Source organism: Lepidochelys olivacea (assembly GCF_965140295.1).
Source record: "Lepidochelys olivacea isolate rLepOli2 genome assembly, chromosome: 2".
NCBI lineage: Eukaryota > Metazoa > Chordata > Testudines > Cheloniidae > Lepidochelys > Lepidochelys olivacea.
Genome location: NC_140412.1, coordinates 49,159,391 through 49,187,102, shown reverse-complemented (window position 1 = coordinate 49,187,102; position 27,712 = coordinate 49,159,391). Strand labels below are relative to the sequence as shown.

General features: G+C 45.3%; 1 protein-coding gene across 1 annotated transcript in view; it reads right to left on the bottom strand.

The window, feature by feature from the left end:
• Positions 1 to 18,279: 18,279 nt before the first annotated feature.
• Positions 18,280 to 27,712, bottom strand: part of RMDN1 (regulator of microtubule dynamics 1) — a 30,353-nt gene continuing 20,920 nt past the window's right edge. The window contains 3 exon segments of the mRNA XM_084618127.1: positions 18,280 to 18,727; positions 20,792 to 20,925; positions 24,665 to 24,695. Coding sequence (XP_084474253.1) covers positions 18,689 to 18,727; positions 20,792 to 20,925; positions 24,665 to 24,695 — 204 coding nt within the window. The 3' untranslated portion in view covers positions 18,280 to 18,688.

Genomic DNA, 27,712 nt, shown 5'->3' with positions numbered 1-27,712 from the left:
CCTAAATTATAAGTGATTTATGCCAATTAAATTGGAGGGAGCTAAAAATTATTTCAGAGGCTGGAGAACTAAGTATGTGTGATTTGCCTAAATGACATCTAAGAGAGTTAAGTATAGTAAAATTGAACCTTATTCATTTGCACTAATGAATGACTGTGCCTCCCACTGCAAATTCTGAATCTAATGAATCTGTAAGTGAAGACATTAAAAAGCAAGGACATCACATCACAAAATGTACCTTGTTTGTTATTTTGACAACTGTAGTTGTCTCCCAACCCCACGACAATCTTTACCAAAGAAAAGGATAAGTAATGAAGGGACAAGAGAACAAGCCTGAGCCAAGATTACAAATATTAAGGATGATAAGACATCAAGGCCACCCTTCTCTCATCCTAAAATGCTCCAAGATAAATGATCATTACAGTAAACAAAGTAAAAAAGGAGTAAATAAAACAAATATTGACCATCTCCAAGAACAATGGCAATTAAAAAATTCTTTATAATAGGAAAACATTTATACTAGGCAGTACAGTAGCAGGAACTCAGGTAGCACTGTTGCAGTACAATCTGCTGGCAGCTTGTAAAGAATAACTATATCACAAGCACCTTTCATTTTGCTTATAGTTCTTAACTGTACTGCATTATGCAGTACATACCACATTGTATTGGGTAGGTGGAGGGAGATGAAATTCTCCTCCCCTTTTTTTTTTTGGTTGGGAAAGAGGAAGAGAGTGGAAGAGAGAGAGCTTGTGAGGGAAGATGATGAACTGCCAGGAGGTTTCAAGCAGGGGAGAAATGAAACAGAATGGAGCCAATACCACTTTCTCAGGAGCTGGTCCTTAGCTGCTGCTCTCTTTCTGATCCCTTTTTTCCCTTCCTGTGAAAATGTTATCAATTTTGTTCCCACCTTTCCTTATCTACCTTCAATCTCCTGTTGGCACCTGGGTAGCTCTCTTCCTCTCACAGGCCTCTCTACTCCTTGGGAGGGCCCAACCAGCAGTAACTGGGAGGAATTGTGTGTGTATATAGTCAGTGAGAGGGAGTGCATGAATAATATTAGAATGCTGCTTTGATTGAATTGGGATCATCATCCCTGAAACCTCCAGCATCCTGATCAAGGACTTTCCCACACCTGGGCCCCAAATGACCAACATGGGGAATGCTTGCTCATGTCTATTCCATATTAGGTGTGTGCGCTCACCACATGCACTGGTGCCGGAAGTTTTTCCCTCAGTGGTATCCATAGTGGACCGGCTCTGGCGCCTTCTGGAGTGGTATGCACATGCTGTGGTATAAGGGTCACCGCCAACTCCCCCCCACCCTCAGTTCCTTCTTGCCATCAGATGGTGCTGGAACGTCTGCTGCTTTGGCTAGCTTTTTTCGCTTTGTTCAGTGTTTTGAACTTTTCTTGTAAAATAGTTGTACATAGTTAAGTTTCCCTTAGTGTGTTAGTGTTTTACTTGATCCCGAACAGGACTTAGCTTAGGGATGGGGCATGTCCCGGTCCCCAGGCTTTAAGCCCTGTGATCGCTGCAAGAAACTGATGTCCATCAGCGATCCGCATAATAGTTGTTTAAGGTGTCTCGGCGAGTCGCATCTAAGCGACGTGCTGTATTTGCAAGTCCTTCAAACCTCAGACTAAGAAGGAGAGAAACTTCCATCTCAAAGTGCTCCTAATGGAGTCGGCTGTAACTCTGGCAGAGCAGTCGAGATCCAACTCTGACCCGAGCACTGCAGCGTTTGTGTGGAGTGCCCCACCGGTGCTGTTGATGGACTGGCGCCGATCCCCCTCCCCGGAACCTGCCAAGCAGCAAAAGAAAACTTGGAGAGAGAGATCTCCTGCATCCTGCAAGGGGAAGGAGAGGGCAGGAGGGGAGCCAAGGCCCTGAGGAGGGCAGTTCAATACCTCCTACCAGGAGTCGGGTCCCAGCTCAGGTCGAGTGGTCCAGCCCACCCCGACGCATGCCAGCCACACCAGACAGGGACGAGGGCCTTCATCAGTTAGAGGTCCTGTCGACACCTGAGGCCCTGCAGGCAGCACAGGATATCCTGGTGCTACTGGTACCACCCACACCACCTACAACGGTACCCCAGTCTAGGGGTAAACCCGCCTTGGGGCTTTTCTATAGGTCCCCATCTCAGCAGCACCGCTCTCCATCGTAGGAGATGTCAGCGCTGGCCTCCATCATCCTCTTCCTGGATCCGGTAGACTGGTATGCTGCCCTCAACTTGAAGGATGCGTACTGTCCTATAGCAATCTTCCAAGGACACAGACGCTTCCTGTTTTTCATGGTGGGATCGGACCACTACCAGTTACTGGTCCTCCCTTTCAGCCTAGCGACAGCACCAAGGGTGTTTACCGAATGCATGTCGGTGGTAGCAGCTTACCTCAGGCATCAAGGTATTCAAATATACCCGTATCTCAACAACTGGCTGGTCAAAGGCTGCTCCAGGTCTCAAGTCCAACGGGACTGTCATAAATATAAAGGGAAGGGTAAACCCCTTTAAAATCCCTCCTGGCCAGAGAAAAAAATCCTCTCACCTGTAAAGGGTTAAGAAGCTAAAGGTAACCTCGCTGGCACCTGACCAAAATGACCAATGAGGAGACAAGATACTTTCAGAAGCTGGGAGGAGGGAGAGAAACAGAGGGTCTGGTCTGTCTGTCTATATGCTGCTTTACCGGGGATAGACCGGAATGGAGTCTTAGAACTTTTACTAAGTAATCTAGCTAGGTATGCGTTAGATTATGATTTCTTTAAATGGCTGAGAAAAGAATTGTGCTGAATAGAATAACTATTTCTGTCTGTGTATCTTTTTATAAATTAAGGTTTTGCCTAGAGGGGTTCTCTGTTTTGAATCTAATTACCCTGTAAGGTATCTACCATCCTGATGTTACCGGGGGGATTTCTTTACTTCTATTTACTTCTATCTCTATTAAAAGTCTTCTTGTAAGAAAACTGAATGCTTTTTCATTGTTCTCAGATCCAAGGGTTTGGGTCTGTGGTCACCTGTGCAAATTGGTGAGGCTTTTTATCCAACATTCCCCAGGAAAGGGGGGGGGGTACAAGTGTTGGGAGGATTGTTCATTGTTCTTAAGATCCAAGGGTCTGGGTCTGTAGTCACCTAGGCAAATTGGTGAGGCTTTTTACCAAACCTTGTCCGGGAAGTGGGGTGCAAGGTTTTGGGAAGTATTTTGGGGGTAAAGACGTTTCCAAACAGCTCTTCCCCAGTAACCAGTATTTGTTTGGTGGTGGTAGCGGCCAATCCAAGGACAAAGGGTGGAATATTTTGTACCTAGGGGAAGTTTTGACCTAAGCTGGTAAAGATAAGCTTGGGAGGTTTTTCATGCAGGTCCCCACATCTGTACCCTAGCGTTCAGAGTGTGGAAGGAACCTTGACATGGTGGCAGAGTGGTGGGATTAACCTGAAATCATTTTGAGATCCAGTTGAGATTTTTTGAACTAGAAATACAGATTTTAAAAAGGAAATTTTTTTTTCCCTTTGGAAAGGAAGTCCAGAAAGCAGCTGAAATGGAAAGCAGCTTGTTTTCTCTCTGCTTTGGAGCCAGAGCTGAGACAAAAGGGGATTATCTTTGTGAATTGCAGGTTTTCTTTGCCTGGAGGCAGGGTACTTAGCCTCCTGCAGGGAAATTCAGTCTTGGTAAACCAGAAGTTGTTTTTTTTCCCTAAAAGTAAACGGGGGGGGGGGGGGGGGGTTCTACCCATTTGCCTGGAGACAAAAGTGGCAGGGGTTTTTTTTCAGGATTTTGATTTTTTTGTTTTACAAGGAGCACAGGTTTGAAAAGGAATTTTTTTTTTCCTTTGGGCTGCTGGTAAGCAGGTTTCCAAGTAGTTGGAGGTTTTTTGCTTTGATTTGGGCCCAGAGCAGAGACAAGGGAATTGTCTTTTTCTGTAGGCTGACAATCACTATCAGAGAATAGGTATTCTATTCCAGAACAGCAAAATTTTACAGCCAAGTTTTGTTTGTTTATTTCTAAACCTTGGGTGTAAAGTTAGTTAAAAACAGAGAGGTTAGAATGACAAAATCCACAGCTCAACAAAAGCTGGAATTAGCAGATTTCAGGCTGCGGAAAAACAAAGGGAACATGAAAGACAGAACTCATGCGGCTGAAAATGGAAGCAAGGGCCAAAGAACTGGAGGAGAAGGAAAAAGAGAGGAAGCACGTGGAGGAGGTGGAGAAGATAAAGGCTCAGTGGAATATCCCAACAAATGCTAGCAATCCTTCTGCAAGTACCACTTCCCATCCCAGAAAGTTCCCCACCTACAAGGCAGGTGATGATACTGAGGCCTTCTTAGAAAACTTCGAAAGGGCCTGCCTTGGGTACAGCATCTCTACTGACCAATACATGGTAGAGCTGAGGCCACAGCTCAGTGGATCCTTAGCTGAGGTGGCAGCTGAAATGCCTAAAGAACACATGAACAAGTATGAACTGTTTAAATCCAAGGCGAGAGTCAGAATGGGGATAACACCCGAGCATTCTCGTCGGAGGTTCAGAGCCCTAAGGTGGAAACCAGATGTGTCATTTACCCGACATGCCTACCACGTTGTGAAACATTGGGATGCCTGGATATCAGGAGCAAGTGGTGAGTCTCCAGTAAATTTGCCCTTCCTAATGCAAATGGAACAATTCTTAGAGGGGGTTCCTGAGGAAATGGAAAGATAAAAGTGTGTGCTGGGCACTAGCAGACATTTTTGCCAGGGTAGGTTGGCTCTCTGACATCCTCACAGATGCAGGAACTAATTTCCTGGTAGGAACTATGGAAAGCCTTTGGGAAGCTTATGGGATAAATCACTTGATTGCCACTCCTTACCACCATCAAACAAATGGCATGGTGGAGAAGTTTAATGGAACTTTGGGGGCCATGATATGTAAATTCGTAAATGAGCACTCCAATGATTAGGACCTAGTGTTGCAGCAGTTGCTCTTTGCCTACAGAGCTGTACCACACCCCAGTTTAGGGTTTTCACCATTTGAACTTATATATGACCGCGAGGTTAAGGAGCCATTACAGTTGGTGAAGCAGCAATGGGAGGGATTTACACCTTCTCCAGAAACTAACATTCTGGACTTTGTAACCAACCTACAAAACGCCCTCCGAACTTCTCTAGCCCTTGCTAAAGAAAACCTACAGAATGCTCAAAAAGAACAAAAAGCCTGGTATGATAAACATGCCAGAGAGCGTTCCTTCAAAGTAGGGGACCAGGTCATGGTCTTAAAGGCGCTCCAGGGCCATAAAATGGAAGCGTCGTGGGAAGGGCCATTCATGGTCCAGGAGCGCCTGGGAGCTGTTAATTATCTCATAGCATTCCCCACCTCCAACCGAAAGCCTAAGGTATACCATATTAATTCTCTAAAGCCCTTTTATTCCAGAGAATTAAATGGTTATCAGTTTACAGCCCAGGGAGGAGATGACGCTGAGTGGCCTGAAGGTGTCTACTATGAAGGGAAAAGTGCTGGTGGAGTGGAAGAGGTGAACCTCTCCATGACCCTTGGGTGTATGCAGCTGTCATAAATATAAAGGGAAGGGTAAACCCCTTTGAAATCCCTCCTGGCCAGGGGAAAGCTCCTCTCACCTGTAAAGGGTTAAGAAGCTAAAGGTAACCTCGCTGGCACCTGACCAAAATGACCAATGAGGAGACAAGATACTTTCAAAAGCTGGGAGGAGGGAGAGGAACAAAGGGTTGTCTGTCGTCGTCTTGGCCAGGGACAGAACAGGAATGGAGTCTTAGAACTTTTAGTAAGTAATCTAGCTAGGTATGTGTTAGATTATGATTTCTTTAAATGGCTGAGAAAAGAATTGTGCTGAATAGAATAACTATTTCTGACTGTGTATCTTTTTTGTAACTTAAGGTTTTGCCTAGAGGGGTTCTCTATGTTTTTGAATCTAATTACCCTGTAAGATATCTACCATCCTGATTTTACAGGGGGGATTTCTTTATTTCTATTTACTTCTATTTTTTATTAAAAGTCTTCTTGTAAAACACTGAATGCTTTTTCATTGTTCTCAGATCCAAGGGTTTGGGTCTGTGGTCACCTATGCAAATTGGTGAGGCTTTTTATCCAACATTTCCCAGGAAAGGGGGGGTGCAAGTGTTGGGAGGATTGTTCATTGTTCTTAAGATCCAAGGGTCTGGATCTGTAGTCGCCTAAGCAAATTGGTGAGGCTTTTTACCAAACCTTGTCCAGGAAGTGGGGTGCAAGGTTTTGGGAAGTATTTTGGGGGGAAGGACGCGTCCAAACAGCTCTTCCCCAGTAACCAGTATTAGTTTGGTGGTGGTAGCGGCCATTCCAAGGATAACGGGGGTAATATTTTGTACCTTGGGGAAGTTTTGACCTAAGCTGGTAGAGATAAGCTTAGGAGGTTTTTCATGCAGGTCCCCACATCTGTACCCTAGAGTTCAGAGTGGGGGAGGAACCTTGACATGGTGGCACAGTGGTGGGATTAACCTGAAATCATTTTGAGATCCAGTTGAGATTTTTTGAACTAGAAATACAGATTTTAAAAAGGAATTTTTAGGAAGTCCAGAAGGCAGCTTTGAAACTGAAAGCAGCTTGGTTTCTCTCTGCTTTGTGGCCAAGCAGAGACAAAAGGGGATTATCTTGTGAATTGCAGGTTTTCTTTGCCTGGAGGCAGGGTACTTAACTCCTGCAGGGAAATTCACAGTCTTCCAACCCAGAGGTTTTTTTTTTTTTCTTTTCTTCCTAAAAGTAAATAGGGGGTGTGTGCTCTACCCATTTGCCTGGAGACAAAAGTGGCAGGGTTTTTTTTTAGGATTTTGATTTTTTTTTTTTGTTTTACAAGGAGCACAGGTTTGAAAAGAAATTTTTTTCTTCTTTGGGCTGGGTAAGCAGGTTTCCAAGTAGTTGGAGGTTTTTTGCTTTAATTTGGGCCCAGAGCAGAGACAAGGGAATTGTCTTTTTCTGTAGGCTGACAATCACTATCAGAGAATAGGTATTCTATTCCAGCACAGCAAAATTTTACAGCCAAGTTTTGTTTGTTTATTTCTAAACCTCGGGTGTAAAGTTAGTTAAAAACAGAGAGGTTAGAATGGCCAAATCCTCAGCTCGACTACAGCTGGAATTAGCCAAATTTCAGGCTGAGGAAAAACAAAGGGAACATGAAAGACAGATAGAACTCATGCAGCTGAAGAAGGAACAAGAAAGGGAGGCAGAACAACACCAAGAGGCTGCCCACAAGAGGGAAATGGAGGCAAGGAAGCATGTGGAGGAGGAGAGGGAAAAAGAGAGGAAGCATGTGGAGGAGGAGAAGGAAAAAGAGAGGAAGCATGTGGAGGAGATGGAGAGGATAAAGGCCCAGCAGAATATACCAACAAACCCTAGCAATCCTTCTCCAGGTACCACTTCCCATCCCAGAAAGTTCCCCACCTACAAGGCAGGTGATGATACTGAGGCCTTCTTAGAAAACTTCGAAAGGGCCTGCCTTGGGTACAACATCTCTACTGACCAATACATGGTAGAGCTGAGGCCGCAGCTCAGTGGACCCTTAGCTGAGGTGGCAGCTGAAATGCCTAAAGAACACATGAACAAGTATGAACTGTTTAAATCCAAGGCGAGAGTCAGAATGGGGATAACACCCGAGCAGTCTCGTCGGAGGTTCAGAGCCCTAAGGTGGAAACCAGACATGTCATTTACCCGACATGCCTACCACATTGTAAAACATTGGGATGCCTGGATATCAGGAGCAAGTGTTGAATCTCCAGTAAATTTGCCCTTCCTAATGCAAATGGAACAATTCTTAGAGGGTGTTCCTGAGGAAATAGAAAGATACATCCTAGATGGGAAACCCAAAACTGTAATTGAGGCAGGAGAGATTGGAGCCAGATGGGTGGAGGTGGCAGAGAAGAAGAAAACTGGTCGCAGTTGGAGCGGAGACCAGAAGGGACCACCCCAGACCACACCCTATTACCGGGGGCCGCCCAAAGCCCCACCTACCTCCCAAAGAACCCTCCAGACCCCTTATCGTCCCACCACCCCGTTCTCCAGCAACCCTCCTCGCCCCAGTGACCCGTCAGCTGGACGATGTTTTAAGTGTAACGAGCTGGGGCATGTAAAGGCCAACTGCCCCAAGAACCCCAACAGATTACAGTTCATTGCACCGGAATCACACCAGAGGTCCACAGGCCCAGATACCTCCCAGATACCCTTGGAGCGGAGGGAAACTGTGAGTGTGGGTGGGAAGAAGGTCACCGCGTGGAGGGACACCGGAGCACAAGTGTCAGCTATCCATGCTTCCTTAGTGGACCCCAATTTAATCAACCCAGAGATCCAAGTGACGATTCAACCCTTCAAGTCCAACTCTTTCAATTTGCCTACAGCCAAGTTGCCTGTCCAGTACAAGGGCTGGTCAGGAATGTGGACTTTTGCAGTCTATGATGATTATCCCATCCCCATGCTGTTGGGGGAAGACTTGGCCAATCATGTGAAGCAGGCCAAGAGGGTGGGAACGGTCACCCGCAACCAGGCTAAACAAGCCGTGAGGCCTAGCTCTGTTCCGGAAACTTCTATCAGGACCCAGTCAGAGGTGATGGACCTGGACCCCAGGCCAATGTCTGCAACAGCAGTAGTGGATCCAGTCCCAGAGACCCAGACGGAACCAGTCCCAGAACCGGAACCAGCCGAACAACCAACACCAGACCCCGTGTCAGCACTGAATCCAGTACTTGCAACCTCAACACCAGAGGGCCCCACCGAACCTGAACTGGCAGCAGCCGATAACCCTACACAAGAGGCTCAGCCGGAGCCTGAATCCCAACATAGTACACCAGCGGAGAGCGGTTCACAGTCAACAGAAACAGCTCCATCCCCTATATCGCTTCCAGAGGGACCAAGCCTAGGTCCACAATCCCATGAGGAACTGATGTCTCCAGCATCAAGGGAACAGTTCCAGACCGAACAAGAAGCAGATGAAAGCCTCCAGAGAGCTTGGACGGCAGCACGGAGCAACCCACCGCCTCTCAGCTCTTCTAATCGATCCAGGTTTGTTGTAGAAAGAGGACTTTTATACAAGGAAACTCTTTCTGGGGGACACCAGGAAGACTGGCATCCTCAGAGACAGTTGGTAGTTCCAACTAAATACCGGGCCAAGCTCTTGAGCTTAGCCCATGATCACCCTAGTGGCCATGCTGGGGTGAACAGGACCAAAGACCGTTTGGGGGGGTCATTCCACTGGGAGGGAATGGGCAAGGATGTTTCTACCTATGTCCAGTCTTGTGAGGTGTGCCAAAGAGTGGGAAAACCCCAAGACCAGGTCAAAGCTCCTCTCCAGCCACTCCCCATCATTGAAGTTCCATTTCAGCGAGTAGCTGTGGAGATTCTGGGTCCTTTTCCGAAAAAGACACCCAGAGGAAAGCAGTACATACTGACTTTCATGGATTTTGCCACCCGATGGCCGGAAGCAGTAGCTCTAAGCAACACCAGGGCTAAAAGTGTGTGCCAGGCACTAGCAGACATTTTTGCCAGGGTAGGTTGGCCCTCCGACATCCTCACAGATGCAGGGACTAATTTCCTGGCAGGAACTATGAAAAACCTTTGGGAAGCTCATGGGGTAAATCACTTGGTTGCCACTCCTTACCATCATCAAACAAATGGCATGGTGGAGAAGTTTAATGGAACTTTGGGGGCCATGATACGTAAATTCGTAAATGAGCACTCCAATGATTGGGACCTAGTATTGCAGCAGTTGCTCTTTGCCTACAGAGCTGTACCACATCCCAGTTTAGGGTTTTCCCCATTTGAACTTGTATATGGCCGTGAGGTTAAGGGGCCATTGCAGTTGGTGAAGCAGCAATGGGAGGGATTTACACCTTCTCCAGGAACTAACATTCTGGACTTTGTAACCAACCTACAAAACACCCTCCGAACCTCTTTAGCCCTTGCTAGAGAAAACTTACAGGATGCTCAAAAAGAGCAAAAAGCCTGGTATGATAAACATGCCAGAGAGCGTTCCTTCAAGGTAGGAAACCAGGTCATGGTCTTAAAGGCGCTCCAGGCCCATAAAATGGAAGCATCGTGGGAAGGGCCATTCGTGGTCCAGGAGCGCCTGGGAGCTGTTAATTATCTCATAGCATTCCCCACCTCCAACCGAAAGCCTAAGGTGTATCATATTAATTCTCTAAAGCCCTTTTATTCCAGAGAATTAAAGGTTTGTCAGTTTACAGCCCAGGGAGGAGACGACGCTGAGTGGCCTGAAGGTGTCTATTACGAAGGGAAATGTGCTGGTGGTGTGGAAGAGGTGAACCTCTCCATGACCCTTGGGCGTATGCAGCGACAGCAGATCCAGGAGCTGTGCACTAGCTACGCGCCAACGTTCTCAGCCACCCCAGGACTGACTGAACGGGCATACCACTCCATTGACACAGGTAATGCTCACCCAATTAGGGTCCACCCTTACCGGGTGTCTCCTCAAGCTAAAACTGCTATAGAACGGGAGATCCAGGATATGTTACAGATGGGTGTAATCCGCCCCTCTGAAAGTGCATGGGCATCTCCAGTGGTTCTAGTTCCCAAACCAGATGGGGAAATACGTTTTTGCGTGGACTACCGTAAGCTAAATGCTGTAACTCGCCCAGACAACTATCCCATGCCACGCACAGATGAACTATTAGAGAAACTGGGAAGGGCCCAGTTCATCTCTACCTTGGACTTAACCAAGGGGTACTGGCAGGTACCGCTAGATGAATCTGCCAAGGAAAGGTCAGCCTTCATCACACATCTCGGGCTGTATGAATTTAATGTACTCCCTTTCGGGCTGCGAAATGCACCCGCCACTTTCCAAAGACTTGTAGATGGTCTCCTAGCGGGATTAGGAGAATATGCAGTCGCCTACCTTGACGATGTGGCCATATTTTCGGATTCCTGGGCAGACCACCTGGAACATCTACAAAAAGTCCTTGAGCGCATAAGGGAGGCAGGACTAACTGTTAAGGCTAAGAAGTGTCAAATAGGCCTAAACAGAGTGACTTACCTTGGACACCAGGTGGGTCAAGGAACTATCAGCCCCCTACAGGCCAAAGTGGATGCTATCCAAAAGTGGCCTGTCCCAAAGTCAAAGAAACAGGTTCAATCCTTCTTAGGCTTGGCCGGTTATTACAGACGATTTGTACCGCACTACAGCCAAATCGCTGCCCCACTGACAGACCTAACCAAAAAGAAACAGCCAAATGCTGTTCAGTGGACCGGAAAGTGTCAGAAGGCCTTTAACAAGCTTAAAGCGACACTCATGTCTGACCCTGTACTAAGGGCCCCAGACTTTGACAAACCGTTCCTAGTAACCACAGATGCATCCGAGCGTGGTGTGGGAGCAGTTTTAATGCAGAAAGGACCTGATCAAGAATTCCACCCTGTAGTGTTTCTCAGCAAAAAACTGTCTGAGAGGGAAAGCAACTGGTCAGTCACTGAAAAAGAATGTTATGCCATTGTCTACGCTCTGGAAAAGCTACGCCCATATGTTTGGGGACGGCGTTTCCACCTGCAAACCGACCATGCTGCACTAAAGTGGCTTCACACCGTCAAAGAAACTAACAAAAAACTTCTTCGGTGGAGTTTAGCTCTCCAAGATTTTGATTTCAACATCCAACACATCTCAGGAGCTTCTAACAAAGTGGCTGATGCACTCTCCCGTGAAAGTTTCCCAGAATCAACTGGTTAAAATCGTCCTTGAGATGTGGAAAATATTGTTAGTCTTTATGTACTTGGTAGTATATTTAGAGATGCATGTGTCTTATTAACTCTGTTTTTCCTAGAGCTCCAGGAAGAAATCCCAGCCAGTGTTTCACCCTAGCTGAGATTTGGGGGGCGTGTCATAAATATAAAGGGAAGGGTAAACCCCTTTGAAATCCCTCCTGGCCAGGGGAAAGCTCCTCTCACCTGTAAAGGGTTAAGAAGCTAAAGGTAACCTCGCTGGCACCTGACCAAAATGACCAATGAGGAGACAAGATACTTTCAAAAGCTGGGAGGAGGGAGAGGAACAAAGGGTTGTCTGTCGTCGTCTTGGCCAGGGACAGAACAGGAATGGAGTCTTAGAACTTTTAGTAAGTAATCTAGCTAGGTATGTGTTAGATTATGATTTCTTTAAATGGCTGAGAAAAGAATTGTGCTGAATAGAATAACTATTTCTGACTGTGTATCTTTTTTGTAACTTAAGGTTTTGCCTAGAGGGGTTCTCTATGTTTTTGAATCTAATTACCCTGTAAGATATCTACCATCCTGATTTTACAGGGGGGATTTCTTTATTTCTATTTACTTCTATTTTTTATTAAAAGTCTTCTTGTAAAACACTGAATGCTTTTTCATTGTTCTCAGATCCAAGGGTTTGGGTCTGTGGTCACCTATGCAAATTGGTGAGGCTTTTTATCCAACATTTCCCAGGAAAGGGGGGGTGCAAGTGTTGGGAGGATTGTTCATTGTTCTTAAGATCCAAGGGTCTGGATCTGTAGTCGCCTAAGCAAATTGGTGAGGCTTTTTACCAAACCTTGTCCAGGAAGTGGGGTGCAAGGTTTTGGGAAGTATTTTGGGGGGAAGGACGCGTCCAAACAGCTCTTCCCCAGTAACCAGTATTAGTTTGGTGGTGGTAGCGGCCATTCCAAGGATAACGGGGGTAATATTTTGTACCTTGGGGAAGTTTTGACCTAAGCTGGTAAAGATAAGCTTAGGAGGTTTTTCATGCAGGTCCCCACATCTGTACCCTAGAGTTCAGAGTGGGGGAGGAACCTTGACAGCAGCAACAGCCGATCCAGGAGCTGTGCACTAGCTACGCGCCGACGTTCTCAGCCACCCCAGGACTGACTGAACGGGCATACCACTCCATTGACACACGTAATGCTCACCCAATTGAAGTCCAACCTTACTGGGTGTCTCTTCAAGCTAAAACTGCTATAGAACGGGAGATCCAGGATATGTTACAGATGGGTGTAATCCACCCCTCTGGCAGTGCATGGGCATCTCCAGTGGTTCTAGTTCCCAAACCAGATGGGGAAATACGTTTTTGCGTGGACTACCATAAGCTAAATGCTGTAACTCGCCCAGACAACTATCCAATGCCACGCACAGATGAACTATTAGAGAAACGGGGACGGGCCCAGTTCATCTCTACCTTGGACTTAACCAAGGGGTACTGGCAGGTACCGCTAGGTGAATCTGCCAAGGAAAGGTCAGCCTTCACCCCACATCTCGGGCTGTATGTATTAAATGTACTCCCTTTCAGGCTGCGGAATGCACCAGCCACCTTCCAAAGATTGGTAGATGGTCTCCTAGCAGAATTAGGAGAATATGCAGTCGCCTACCTTGACGATATGGCCATATTTTCGGATTCCTGGGCAGAACACCTGGAAAATCTACAAAAAGCCTTCGAGCGCATAAGGGAGGCAGGACTAACTGTTAAGGCTAAGAAGTGTCAAATAGGCCTAAACAGAGTGACTTACCTTGGACACCAGGTGGGTCGAGGAACTATCAGCCCCCTAGAGGCCAAAGTGGATGCTATCCAAAAGTGTGGCCTGTCCCAAAGTCAAAGAAACAGGTCCAATCCTTCTTAGGCTTGGCCGGTTATTACAGGCAATTTGTACTTCAATACAGCCAAATTGCCGCCCCGCTGACAGACCTAACTAAAAAGAAACAGCTAAATGTCGTTCAGTGGACCGAAGAGTGTCAGAAGGCCTTTAACCAGCTTAAAGCGACACTCATGTCTGACTCTGTATTAAGGGCCCCAGAGTTTGACAAACGGTTCCTAGTAACCACAGATGCATCTGAGTGTGGTGTGGGAGCAGTTTTAATGCAGGAAGGACCGGATCAAGAATTCCACCCTGTAGTGTTTCTCAGCAAGAAGCTGTCTGAGAGAGAAAGCAACTGGTCAGTCAGTGAAAAAGAATGTTACACCATTGTCTACACTCTGGAAAAGCTACGCCCATATGTTTGGGGACGGCGTTTCCACCTGCAAACCAACCATGCTGCGCTACAGTGGCTTCATACTGCCATGGGAAATAACAAAAAACTTATTCGGTGGAGTTTAGCTCTCCAAGATTTTGATTTCGACATCCAACACATCTCAGGAGCTTCCAGCAAAGTGGCTGATGCAGTCTCCCGTGAAAGTTTCCCAGAATCAACTGGTTAAAATCGTCCTTGAGATGTGGAAAATATTGTTAGTCTTTATGTACTTGGTTATATATTTAGAGGTGCATGTGTCTTATTAACTCTGTTTTCTCCTAGAGCTCCAGGAAGAAATCACAGCCAGTGTTTCACTCTACCTGTGATTTGGAGGGCGTGTCATAAATGTAAAGGGAAGGTTAAACACCTTAAAAAATCCTTCCTGGCCAGAGGAAAAACCCTTTCACCTGTAAAGGGTTAAGAAGCTAGGAGAACCTCACTGGAACCTGACCAAAATGACCAATGAGGAGACAAGATACTTTCAAAGCTGGAGTGGTGGGGGATGGGGGGAGAAACAAAGGCTGTGTGTGTGTGTGTGTGTGAGAGAGAGAGAGAGAGAGATGCTTTTGCTGGGAACAGAAAGGAATGGAGCCTTAGAACTTAGTAAGTAATCTAGCTAGATATGCATTAGATTCTGTTTGTTTAAATGGCTGAGAAAATAAGCTATGCTGAATGGAATCGATATTCCTGCTTTTGTGTCTTTTTGTAACTTAAGGTTTTGCCTAGAGGGATTCTCTGTTTTGAATCTGATTACCCTGTAAGGTAATTACCATCCTGATTTTACAGAGGTGATTCTTTTACTTTTTCTTCTATTAAAATTCTTCTTTTAAGAACCTGATTGCTTTTTCATTGTTCTTAAGATCTAAGGGTTTGGGTCTGTGTTCACCTATGCAAATTGGTGAGGATTTTTATCAAGCCTTCCCCAGGAAAGGGGGTGTAGGGTTTGGGGAGAATTTTGGGGGGAAAGATGTTTCCAAGTGGGCTCTTTCCTGGTTATATATCTGTTAGACGTTTGGTGGTGGCAGCAATAAAGTCCAAGGGAAAAAGGAAAATAGTTTGTACCTAGGGGAAGTTTTAACCTAAGCTGGTAAAAACAAGCTTAGGAGGTTTTCATGCAGGTCCCCACATCTGTACCCTAGAGGTCAGAGTGGGGAAGGAACCTTGACAACTTCAAACAGGAGTTATGGGGGTCTCCGGTTGGCATAGCCTTTGAGCAGGCTGAGCAAGGTTTGAAACCCGGAGCCTTGGGCATGAGCCCAAGCGGCGGGCAGGGAGGAGAGGAAGGACCCCTTCCAACTCACTAAATTAAGTCTAAACTTATCACTATCTCTATAACAACTACACTAACTATACAACTATAACAACCATCTAACAATGGGAAGCAAAAAGCTGGGGAGAGTGGAGGACAGCTATGCCGCGCTCCAGAGTGCCAACGACCATCACTGGCGGTAGGAAGGAACTGAGGAGGCACGGGGTCGGCTGGGGTATATATCCAGCGCTATGAAGGTGCCACTCCAGGGTGCTCTACAGCTGACCCACTGGGTGTTGCTAGAGTACACACCCCTAATTGAAATCGATATGAGCAAGCACTCGAAGAAGAACTTCCGTTTACCTTCTTTGTAAAGCACTGGGTATTTTATAATAATCAGAAGTAAGAAAGAAGTAACTGCTTCCCACCTACTCCCATGTTACTGATATTACAGCTGCTTAAACTTTGTCAAACTTCAGCTGTTCAGGCTGCAATTTTCCATGCTGGATGTCTGCCTTTGAATTTTTTGGAAAATTTCAGCAAAAATGTTCAACTGTTTCAGAAAATGAGCTTAAGGGGAAAATGTGTTGTTTTGCGCATGTTAATGAATTGGCTGTCAGAAACTCTAGCACTGACATACTTCAGAGATGGAAGTTGGAATTTGGCTGGGGAGAGGGGGTCACTGTGGTGTCAGAGATATGTGCCTTTTGCGATACCTGTGAAAATCTTCTCTATTCTGGCCAGATTATGAGCCTCTGAAAAATTTGTTTGCACATAGTAGACACTTGTTAAAAATTTGGCAGTTTAACTGCCTGAAGATTTGGTCTGTACTGAGCATGTTCCTTCCTCTCACAGTGTGTGTGTGACTGGCCTTTGCATGCTGTATCCTGGGGCTGCAGTGACTGTTTCGGGCCCCTGTGACGCTGGGCACCAGAAATTAGCGAAGAGACTCTCTTGTGGTCTCAGTGCTGCACCTGCTGGTGCCCAAGCAGCAAGGAGGAAGGTGCCTGATTTAGAATGTAGAGGAGTGAAATGAGACATGCTGGAAGCAGTTGGAGACAGTGGGGGGTGGTTTGGGAAAAGGTCTGGGGGCATACAGGTGTGGATGGGGGGAGGACAGGAGCTTGGCTGGGGTGGTGTGGGGAAAAAGACAGGCTTTGGGTTGGAGGATGGGCAGAAGGCTAATCAGTAGAGCACACTCCCTCCCCCGCTCTAGAATCTGGAACGGAACTCAGGAGTCCAAGTCTCTGCATTCCTCTGCTGTTAGCAAACAGTTGTGAATCCCAGTGGCAGAGCGTTATCCCCTTCTTATGCCTTATCTAAATACTCAACCAACCATTCACTGTGTTAGCTCAAGTGGTAGAGTTCTGTGTTGTGGATCTAAAGTTTCAAATGTTGCTCACCCAAGCTGGGTGTCAATATATTTCCTGTGATGAATTTTTTTAGAACATGAAAACATTAGGCAACCACTGGAAAGCCTGTGCAATTTTAATTTGGACCCTCTGGGCGTATTCACTATGATAGGCTTTAATTACGTGATCACATACTACTTTTTCCACAGGACTTCTGCCTCATTCTATGTTTGTGGTGGTGTAGTGTGAGGCTGTTGGAGTCTGATGTCACTTTTGCAGGTGGGGGACCGTGTACTCTTTGTGGTAATAAGGCTCACCATCTCAGCCAAAGGGCAGAAGTCACTGAACCCAGGTGCAAGGGAGTGCTGGACACAATAAATGAAAAAACCAGGGAGAGGAAAGGTTTAAAAGTCCGGGATGCAGAGGGGGACTGTAATGGTGCAGGCGGCCCACTCCAGCAGGGGGTGGGGTAGAAGCAGCCAGGGAGGCTGTGGAAACCTGCAGCTAATTAGGGTGAGGCTTGTTAGGAGCCAGCTGCTGGGCCAGCCCCGATCTAAGGAGCTGCCCAACAGAGTAGAGGGGAGTCTCTCCCTGACAAGCAAGGGAGAAGGACTGACTCCCTGGGATAGCACCTGAGATAGAGCGGTGCTGGGCAGGCTCAGGGGAGTGGAGGGGGATCTCTGGCCTGTTACCTGCTAGGCTGTAGGCCCCTGCCAGAAAGGGCCGCAGGGAAAGTGGCCCAGGGATTATAGGCAGACGAGGGGAGAGAAGGAGGGCAGAGAGGCTGGCGCTAGAGGGTCCCAGGGTTGGGACCCAGAGGAGTGGGTGGGATGGCCTGGGTCCCCCCCCTTGCACTGCACCTGGCTGTGGAGGTGCATAGTCAATACAGACTGCAACTTGCCCCTGAAGTGAGGGGCTAGACCAGGGATCTCAAACTCAAATCACCAGGAGGGCCACACGAGGACTAGTACATTAGCCCGAGGGCTGCATCACTGAAACCCCGCTGCCCCTGGCCCTACTCCCACTCCACCCCTTCCAGGGAGAGCAACCCGGCAGCCTCTGGAACCTTCAGACTGGTGACCAGAATTCAGCACCTTCGTTAGGTGGCAGCAAGTCCCACTGCTTGGTGTGAGTGGGACACAGGGCTGAGTAAGCAGATGGTGTGATACTTTCCCTCCCCAGGATCAAATGCTTCAACTGCCTGATTCTCAAAAACCAAAACCCTTTCTCACACCTCACTGGGTACAAAAGGTCCCAGACAAATGTTAGTCATATTTTTTTGTGTACAAAAAAACTAAACATATGATACACTGAATTTTGAGTCAAAACCAGGGTTTTTGTACTGCATGGGCATGATGCGCAAAAGAGGAGGTGTATGGTGGGGAACATAATCAAATAGGTTAGATCTAAGGTCCCCCTGAGACATGTACAAGCTTTTGTCAGTGCTTCTCCAGTTCTTTTATTCAGTGGACCATTTTCAAAGCCCTTCACAATTCTGTTCTCTTCATTATCCATTTTTGCCTCTTCATCGTTGTGCTTCTTCCAGCTCCTTCCTCCTCTCAAGCAACAAGGTCATGAGAGGCTCATGCTTAATGTTTTCTTCCACACCATGCCTAGAAATGTCCTTCCTGAACTGATGCATGTAAGGCTATTAGTTTCTTCCCTCCCCTCACTTTGAGAGGGCCACGGACAGTAAGCTACCATATGACGACAGAGCTGTGGGAAAATTAGTATTTACTCAATTTTATACACATTTTATATCTGATTGTTTCTCTTTCATACTTCATATACTGTAGGTTTTCTTAGGCCTGTGTGCCCACATGCATCAGCAAAGATAACATCTATGTCTGTCCATGCAACACCTAGCCAAATATTAAATGAGATTTCCCCACTATATTCTGAAACCAATGCATCATTCTGCAGAGCAGTTTGAGAACTCTTGCTGTTCAGTATATCTTTTTATAGAAATTACATTCTTCTACAGTTCACATGGTATCTAGTAGTTGACAACAGCTTTTTACTAAAGATATACAGTGGTAAGGTGACATTTAATTTTAATAACAGGGTATTTTGTCCTGTGCTTTAGGCACATTTAATGTAGTTTCTTCTTAATAGTTTAGTTCTTGTCATATAGAATTGAGCAGTTCCACAGCTTCTTTTTGTACCTAAATTTTAAAAAAATGTGATGGTGAACAAAACAATACTATTATTTACAGGCTTTCCTATAGCACTTATGCCCATAGTATCCAAGTGCCTCACAATTCCCCTGTAAGACAAGTGTTATCTTAAAGATGTAGAAACCAGGGTATAGAAGTTGAGTGATTTACTCGGTATCATATTGGACCCTCATAGCACAACCATGAATGGAACTTCGACCTCTGCTGATTCCCGGCCTAGTCCCTTACCTGCAGTACTTCCTCTCTAAACATTCATTTACTATACACTAACTCTCTTCCTTGTATTTAAGTCGAATGCACAATAGCAGAAACAATTAGCACTTACTTATAGGAACTGCCATAATAAAACAGCACCAGGTGGATCTGTTATCCCATCACTGACAGTAACTAAGACAGACATTTCAGAGCCAACAAACAGCTAATGGGCAAGTTTGTGAAGTCAGCTGTGTTTCTAGGACTCAGGGCCTGCCACTCCATCATTCAATATTTTAGTAACCCTGGCTATAAGAAGCTAGACTTACACTAATAGTTGTTTGCAGCATATACATGGTCATGTGGCAATTTGTTGCGCACTGTGGAATAAACTGTGTTCACAACTTTTAACTTCTGAATCTGACATTTCTCCCAGTCTCTATTCACGCCTAAGTTAATGGCATCTAGTTTGCAAATTAATTCCAGTTCAGCAGTTTCTTGTTGGAGTCTGTTTTTGAAGCTTTTCTGTTGCAAAACTGCCACCTTTAAGTCTGCTACTGAGTGACCAGAGAGGTTGAAGTGTTCTCCCACTGGTTTTTGAATGTTATGATTCCTGATATCAGATGTGTGTCCATTTATTCTTAACTTGGGCTTGAATAGGGACTGGGAGTGGCTTGGTCATTACACAAATTGAATCTATTTCCCCATGTTAAGTATCTTCACACCTTTTTGTCAACTGTCTGAAATGGGCCATCTTGATTATCTACAAAAGTTCTTTTTCTCCTGCTGATAACAGCTCATCTTAATTAATTAGCCTCTTAGAGTTGGTATGGCAACTTCCACCTTTTCATGTTCTCTGTATGTATATATATCTTCTTACTCTATGTTCCATTCTATGCATCTGATGAAGTGGGCTGTAGCCCACGACAGCTTATGCTCAAATAATTTTGTTAGTCTCTAAGGTGCCACAAGTACTCCTGTTTTTTTTACTGAAATGTCAGTGCTTCCTCAGATGACATAGGGACAACAGGTCCTGAGTGCCGTGACTCAGGTTAGAGACAAATAAGCTTATCTAGTCACAGTAGGCTCTCCCTGCAGATACCAGGCTAAGTGCTAAACAAGACTCATTATATATCAGAGACAGAGAGCCTCCAGTGGAAAAGGAAATTTGTTCTTTGCTTGTAAATTAGATTTCTGCAAGAGGCTCCCTGTTCAAAATGCCCCACTACTTGGTTGTTCTGTGATGAATCCTGTTTGCACAGTTAAGTGAATGTAGCTTTACAGTTCTCGGTAGCTGTCGTGGGTTTTTGGGTGGGAGGAGGGGAGTGCGGGAAGGATATGCCTATTTTTAAAGACGAGTTTGCTAGATAAGACACGGCCTGGAGCCCTGAGGAGATAATCCTGTTATCAGAATTATCTTTAGCAGCTGAACATACAACACTTTTATGTATACCTACTGGTAGTACATTCTCTGACAAACTCTTGAATCCTAGTGTCTCTTCAGCTCCAACAAAAACTTGGGTATTTATAATAGAACAGGTTTCAGAGTAGCAGCTGTGTTAGTCTGTATTCGCAAAAAGAAAAGGAGGACTTGTGGCACCTTAGAGACTAACCAATTTATTTGAGCATAAGCATAGGACAGTAAGGTTGGACAAGTTTTAATACCATAAAATCTCATTTTTTTCATTTTAATAGATTACTGGGTCGGAGAGGCAAAGATTCAGAGAAATGTGGTTATTAACGCATTACGATTCGTTGGTGCCTGAATGGGATCCAAAAGTAGTTCCAGAAGTACAATTCAGTCAAATTATTTTTACAGATGTTCAGCCACATTGACAGTTCTTATATTATTTCTCCTACCTGTTTATCCTCCTCTGTATGTGCCGGATAATCCCTGGTTTTTGTTAGCCACAAGAGGGCCATCTTTTTGTTTTTTAACTTCAAGTATGTCTTCCCCAAAAGCAGCAAGTTTTTGCTGTAAAAGTTTGGATCAGCTGTATACAGTGACAGAAGAGTGAAAGATATTTTTGCTTCATTATATTGATTTTCGACAAAAAGCAATTGTGCACTGGTTTGAGACATTCTCTCTCGCTTTAAATGAGAACTGTAGTGAGCATGGCATACAATCCAGATCACTATATATTGTGACTTGCTGAAACATTTACACTTTCAAACTACTTAATGCAGTTATATTTTTGGCTCAAAGAGGAGCGAACCGTTGACACTGGGACAAATGTAAAGTTTTCATTTCCTGTGCTGGGCCCTGCATACTCTGGTGCCCAACAGACCCAAATTCTGCAGCCATTTCAGTTAATTGTCATTGATATGCAAATTAATGTCTGTGCAGTGTCTAGTTGGGCCATAGACTTTACAACATAAGCTTTCTGGGCAGAAAGTGTATTCTCCAAGCATCATACAGGGAGGGAATAATAATGACATTCAACAAATTACAGTAGATTCTGCTTATTCATAACTTCTTGGTTCTCAGCAAAAAGTCTCTATTATCCAGAGGTTGCCAATAAATGGAAGGCAGGTTTGCAGGGCTGCAGCCAGAGCAAGGAGTACTGGGACTTGCTTCTCTGGCTGGAGCCCCACAAACCTGCCGGCTGGGATGTAGCCAGGGTAGGAAGCACCAAGACATGCATGGTACCTCTCCCTGCAGCCCTGCACACTTGCCTGTGGCTGGGAGGGGAAGCTGAGCCCATGGTCCCACTGCCATGCCAGGGCGCAGGCTGCAGAGCACAGAGAGGCAGAGTGCAGCCCTGTGGGCCCCTGGTGCTCCCGCTCCTCATGGAAAGCCCCAGCAAGAGGGCCGCAGCCCTCCTCCCCTCCCAGTTGCAGGCATGTTTGTGGGGCTCCAGGGAAGGCATGCCAACAAGTTGTTAATAAGAGGCATCCCTGTGACCAATATCCAAATCCTATCAAAATTAACATCAGTGGGACAGGATTGGTTCTCAGCCAAATGTTGCTATTAACTAGATATTGTTAATATCGGGATTGCTATTAAGAGGCATCCACTGTAGGCACCTTTCCTCTAACGGGCAAACATCACCTTATAAAATGGGGAAATAGGTAGAAAGGGTTAGCTTGCCTAAGATCAAACAGCAAGTCAGCAGTAGGCTTTGGAACAGAACCAGGATATTCTTCTTCAGTTCCCTGTTCTAACCACCAGACCTGCTGCCTGCCTTATTCTTACTTCCGTCAAAAAGTCACTTCATATTTGCCAGGCTTCCTTTTTAAAAGTTTAAAAATTCTCCTCATTCTTATTTTTCTTTGACAAGGCCCAAATTTCAAAACTGAACTCCATAGCTGCAAGTACAAGTTTTGCTTATTTGAGGTCAATGATGTTTGCTGACATACCTATACCTTTTTCAGACAATGAGCCTTTCCGTGAGCTTGAATTAATAAAAAGCAACTCAAAGGGATAAACCTAAGATGCCATGTATCAAACATGCAGTACTGAATGATATCCTTCTTCCTACTGATTATAAACATATGATAGGGACCCACACACAGTAAATTACATGGGCATGTAATTTAACTTTGTCGAACTACTACATAAATCCTTGTTTATGTCATGCAAATCCAAAAAAACATGCTCACATTCTGCATTTCAGCTTCTCTACATCCTCTTTTTTGTCTTCGTCCTGTCTCTCTGTTCTGTTTCTGCACTAAGGGGAATTCAGTCAGTTTCCTGTGCTTGGTCTTTTAAATGGACAAGAGCCAGGAGGCAGTAACAGGGAGATTTATCCAGAACGAGGACAGCATAACAACAAGAATGATCACAAGACTACTCAGATCTTCTCTCGGAGCTGGAGTTGGACTTCAGCTGTGGTAAGGTGAGGGTGAGACACACAACTCAGCAACTTCCCTCCTGAAGTACCTTCCCTCCTGCAGGTCTTAGCATCTGCACACAAAGTTAAACCGAATAGCCAGCTAGGGTACCTCTATACTGCAATATAAATCCAGGGTTCAAACTCAGGCTTAAACCTAACCCACCTTCTGTCTACACACAGATTGTGCTAACCCAATGCTTGGATCGAGGGTCTAAGAACCTATGGGGGGTGAAGGTCCAAACCTGAGTCAAGCCAGGACTCAGGGTTCAAGCCAACCCTATTGCTTTGCTATGTGGATGCAGCCCCACTGGACTCATGGTTTGGGAGTCTGCCAACAGTATCCCGCAATCCCATGAGCTCACTTTCTTTGTCCTCTGGACAGTCAAGTTTTCCCACACTGGACCATGAACAAAGGGCCAGAGTGGCCACATTTTGGGATGGTGCTAGGAAGGATGGAATATGGGCAGCTGGACTCCGGCCCACACAAGTTAGGATCCAGGGATCAACAATTCCTAGCCTGGGGTTATAAATCAGTATAGACACTCAAGCCCTAGGTTAACAAAGCCAAGGTCTGACACCGAGTTCTACTAACCCTGAGCTTACATTGCAGTGCAGACAGACCCCTGGAGAGGGGAGACAAGTTACAGGCTAACTGGCTAAAATGGCAGGTCAAACAGTAGAGAAACAGAAGATAAAGCTTATCTTTTAAGCATTCTAACAGGCACCAACCTTAACACAGGACAGAGTTTCCCTCAATTACTTAAAAACAACCAAATTCTCTTTATAGTCAGCTCTTGGCATTTTCTTGCTAAAATTGTGCATCCACCATCACATTCTCCTGCCTGTACTAACTCTCTCACAGGCTTCTAATTCAGTGCTTTATCTATAATCTATTTTAGGGGTTTCTGCTGCTGCCCATCACTGTAGTATTAATGTGTTCTACGTAAGACAGCAATAGTGGAGTCCCTAGTGGTTCTGGCTTGCCTCTCTTTTGGGGGTAAAAAGCCTCTGTGGGATATTTTTGTTTTGTTTAAGTTGGTTGGCTGATTTTTCTCAGGGATATTTTTAATTTTGAGGGGGGGGTATTTTAGTTAAATGGGGGTGTCAGTGTCCTGTCATGCTAGCTGTGGTGGAAAGACGTTTTCAAAGAAGCCTCAGATTAAATTAGCTGCAGCTGGGCAAGCTACAATTCAGCAGCTGCTAGTCAGGTTGTACTGGGTAAATCATTCCCTCTCGGGGCCCAGCCACTGTTTCTCCACGTCAGGTGTGGGGGGAATTCAAAAAGATTTCCTTTTGTTAGGAGACTCTCTTTGTTCCCAGTTGTATTTAAGCTGACCCTTAAGCAAGGAAAGGAAAAGTTTTCATTCAGATTCTGGTAATTGAGCAATGCAATTCCTAATTCACTTCATGCACAAGTAGAGCTGGTCAAAAAAGAAAAAACTTTTTACTGATGTTTTCCCCCCAACCAGCTGTACTCATGAGTAAGAAAGAAAAATTGTCTGAACTGGTTCTTTGCTTTTTCAAATGCTGCCCACTGGAAATGCCATATATAACTGGAAATATTACATTGCTACAAATGGTATGCATACATTTCACTATATAGTTCATTTTTAGAAATAGTTCAATCAAATTGAAGGCTACTGAATAACTTTGCAATTGGTTAAAATCATCACATCATAATTCACCACAGCTCTGCTGCATAAGGGGGGGGGAAGAGGGAAGAGCATGCCATATAACTTAGGTCTAATGAGCTGAATGGTGTGGCCAGGGACCTCGAACCTATGTTTCAACAGTACATATGCTACTACATCTTTAACCCCTGGGAATTTGCTTGCTTGTTTTGGATCACCAAGGGCAAGAGACTCATTCTACTACAAACAAACTATACAAAAATTACCTTCTTCAGCCTTGTGAAAGTAACTTAGGGCCTGGAAAAGATAAGGGTCTAAGTTAGTACTGCAATGTTGAATGACTTTAAATCCACAGAATCAATTTATTCCTGAGAACACCCACCTGTACAAGAAGGCTGGTTTTTTTTTTAAATTGAGATACCGTTGGTTATCTATTGTCAACAGAACACAGAGACAAACAGCCTTATAATATATATTTAACTACCACAAAGTTGGACTTTTTAAATGCCAATATTTAAAAAGGGCTCTAGAGGGGATCCTGACAATTACAGACCAGTAAGTCTAACGTCAGTACCGGGCAAATTAGTTGAAAGCATAGTAAAGAATAAAATTGTCAGACACGCAGAAAAACATAAATAGTTGCGCAAAAGTCAAACATAGTTTCTGTAAAGGGAAATCATGTCTTACTAATCTGTTAAGAGTTCTTTGAAGGGGTCAACAAACATATGGACAAGGGGGATCCAGTGGACATAGTATACTTAGATTTCCAGAAAGCCTTTGACAAGGTCCCTCACCAAAGGCTCTTAAGTAAATTAAGTTGTCATGGGATAAGAGGGAAGATCCTTTCATGGATTGAGAACTGGTTAAAAGACAGGGAACGAAGGGTAGGAATAGATCGTAAATTTTCAGAATGGAGAGGGATAACTAATGGTGTTCCCCAATGATCAGTCCTAGGACCAATCCTATTCAACTTATTCACAAATGATCTGGAGAAAGGGGTAAACAGTTAAGTGGCAAAGTTTGCAGATGATACTAAACTGCTCAAGATAGTTAAGACCAAAGCAGACTGTGAAGAACTTCAAAAAGATTCACAAAACTAAGTGATTGGGCAACAAAATGGCAAATGAAATTTAATGTGGATAAATGTAAAGTAATGCACACTGGAAAAAATAACCCCAACTATACATACAATATGATGGGGCTAATTTAGCTACAACTAATCAGGAGAAAGATCTTGGAGTCATTATGGATAGTTCTCTGAAGACGTCCACGCAGTGTGCAGCAGCAATCAAAAAAGCAAACGGGATGTTAGGAATCATCAAAAAAGGGATCGAGAATAAGATGGAGAGTATCTTATTGCCCTTATATAAATCCATGGTACGCCCACATCTTGAATACTGCATACGGATGTGGTCCCCTTATCTCAAAAAAAAATATACTGGCATTAGAAAAGGTTCAGAAAAGGGTAACTAAAATGATTAGGGGTTTGGAACAGGTCCCATATTAGGAAAGATTAAAGAGGCTAGGACTTTTCAGCTTGGAAAAGAGGAGACTAAGAGGGAATATGATAGAGGTACATAAAATCATGAGTAGTGTGAAGAAAGTGAATAAGGAAAAGTTATTACTTGTTCCCATAATATAAGAACTAGGGGCCACCAAATGAAATTAATGGGCAGCAGGTTTAAAACAAACAGCAGGTTTAAAACAAACAAAAGGAAGTTCTTCTTCACACAGCGCACAGTCAACCTGTGGAACTCCTTGTCTAAGGAGGTTGTGAAGAGAACTGGGTTTAAAAGAGAACTGTATAAATTCATGGAGATTAAGTCCATTAATGGCTATTAGCCAGAATGGGTAAGGAATGGTGTCCCCAGCCTTTGTTGTCAGAGTGTGGAGATCACTTAATCATTACCTGTTAGGTTCACTCCCTCTGTGGCACCTGGCATTGGCCACTGTCGGTAGACAGGATACTGGGCTGGATGGACCTTTGGTCTGACCTAGTATGGCCGTTCTTATGACTGATCTCAGAACAGCTGAAGAAATATATTCTAGATCGGGGTGGGCAAACTTTTTGGCAGGAGGGCCACATCTGGGTGAGGAAATTATATGCAGGGCCATGAATGTAGGGCTGGGGCAAGGGTTGGGGTGCAGGATGCAGGAAGAGGCTCAGGGCAAGGGGCTGGGGTGTAGGAGGGGTGCAGTAGGGGGCTCAGGGCAGGGGTTGGGGTGCAGGAGGGGTTCTGGGTGTGGGCTCTGGCCCAGCGCCGCTTACCTCAAGCGGCTCTGGGGTGGCAGCAGCATGCAGCGGGGCTAAGGCAGATTCCCTGCCTGCCCTGTCCCCGAACCGTTCCCAGAAGTGGCCAGCATGTCCGGCAGTGGCTCCTGCGGGTGGGGCGGGGTGGGGTGGGGCAGGGCAGGCAGCTCCGCTGCACGCGGCCCTCACCAGCAGATACCACCCCCGAAGCTCCCATTGGCCACTGTTCCCGGCCAATGGGAGCTGTGGGGTGCAGTGACTGCCACCCTCTCCCCCAGGGGCCGCAAGTACATGGTGCCGGCCGCTTCCAGGAGCGGCACAGGGCCAGGGGAAGCAGGGAGCCTGCCTTAGCCCCTCTGCGCCACGGGGCTGGCAATCCCGTGGGCCGGATTGAAAACCCTGACGGGCCGGATCCGGCCTGCGGGATGTAGTTGGCCCTCCCCTGTTCTAGATGTATATTTGTTTTTAAAGTCACCACTCAGAATAATGCTTTTAAAAGTACCAAGTTGACAGCATTGAAGACCAAAGTCCTCCGTACACATACAACAGGATCAACACTGACAGTGACCATACAAGCTTCTCCACCCTATCACACTCCCGTGCTCCAACCCTAATGGTTTGAGAGTAATTCTGTCTCCACAACCATTTATTCCTTGGCTTAGCACCTCATCACAACTTTTGTTGGCACTAGTTATTACTGTGTTAGACTGAACCACTATCTCATTTAATAAACAGCCATCACATACTAAGTATGTTTGCTCATTGTTAATGACCTACAGGGAAAGTACTTCTAAAAACTATTTTTGAAAAAGCTGCTAAGCATCCACAAAATGCTCTTTGTGCTGTTGTTGCAGAAATCTATTTTCAGCAACATGATGACATCAGTGAGGGTGGGGTTGACGCTGAAACATACTTAACACTCTATTCATTTTTAAAGCACTACAAAACCCAGTGCCTGGTTTTGCAGAATTCAGCAATACTATGAAATCCTGGTTAACATTTTGGATTTATTCTTCTGAGGACTGAGATTTAGTGGCCACTTTATAAGCTTCATTTTCAGTTG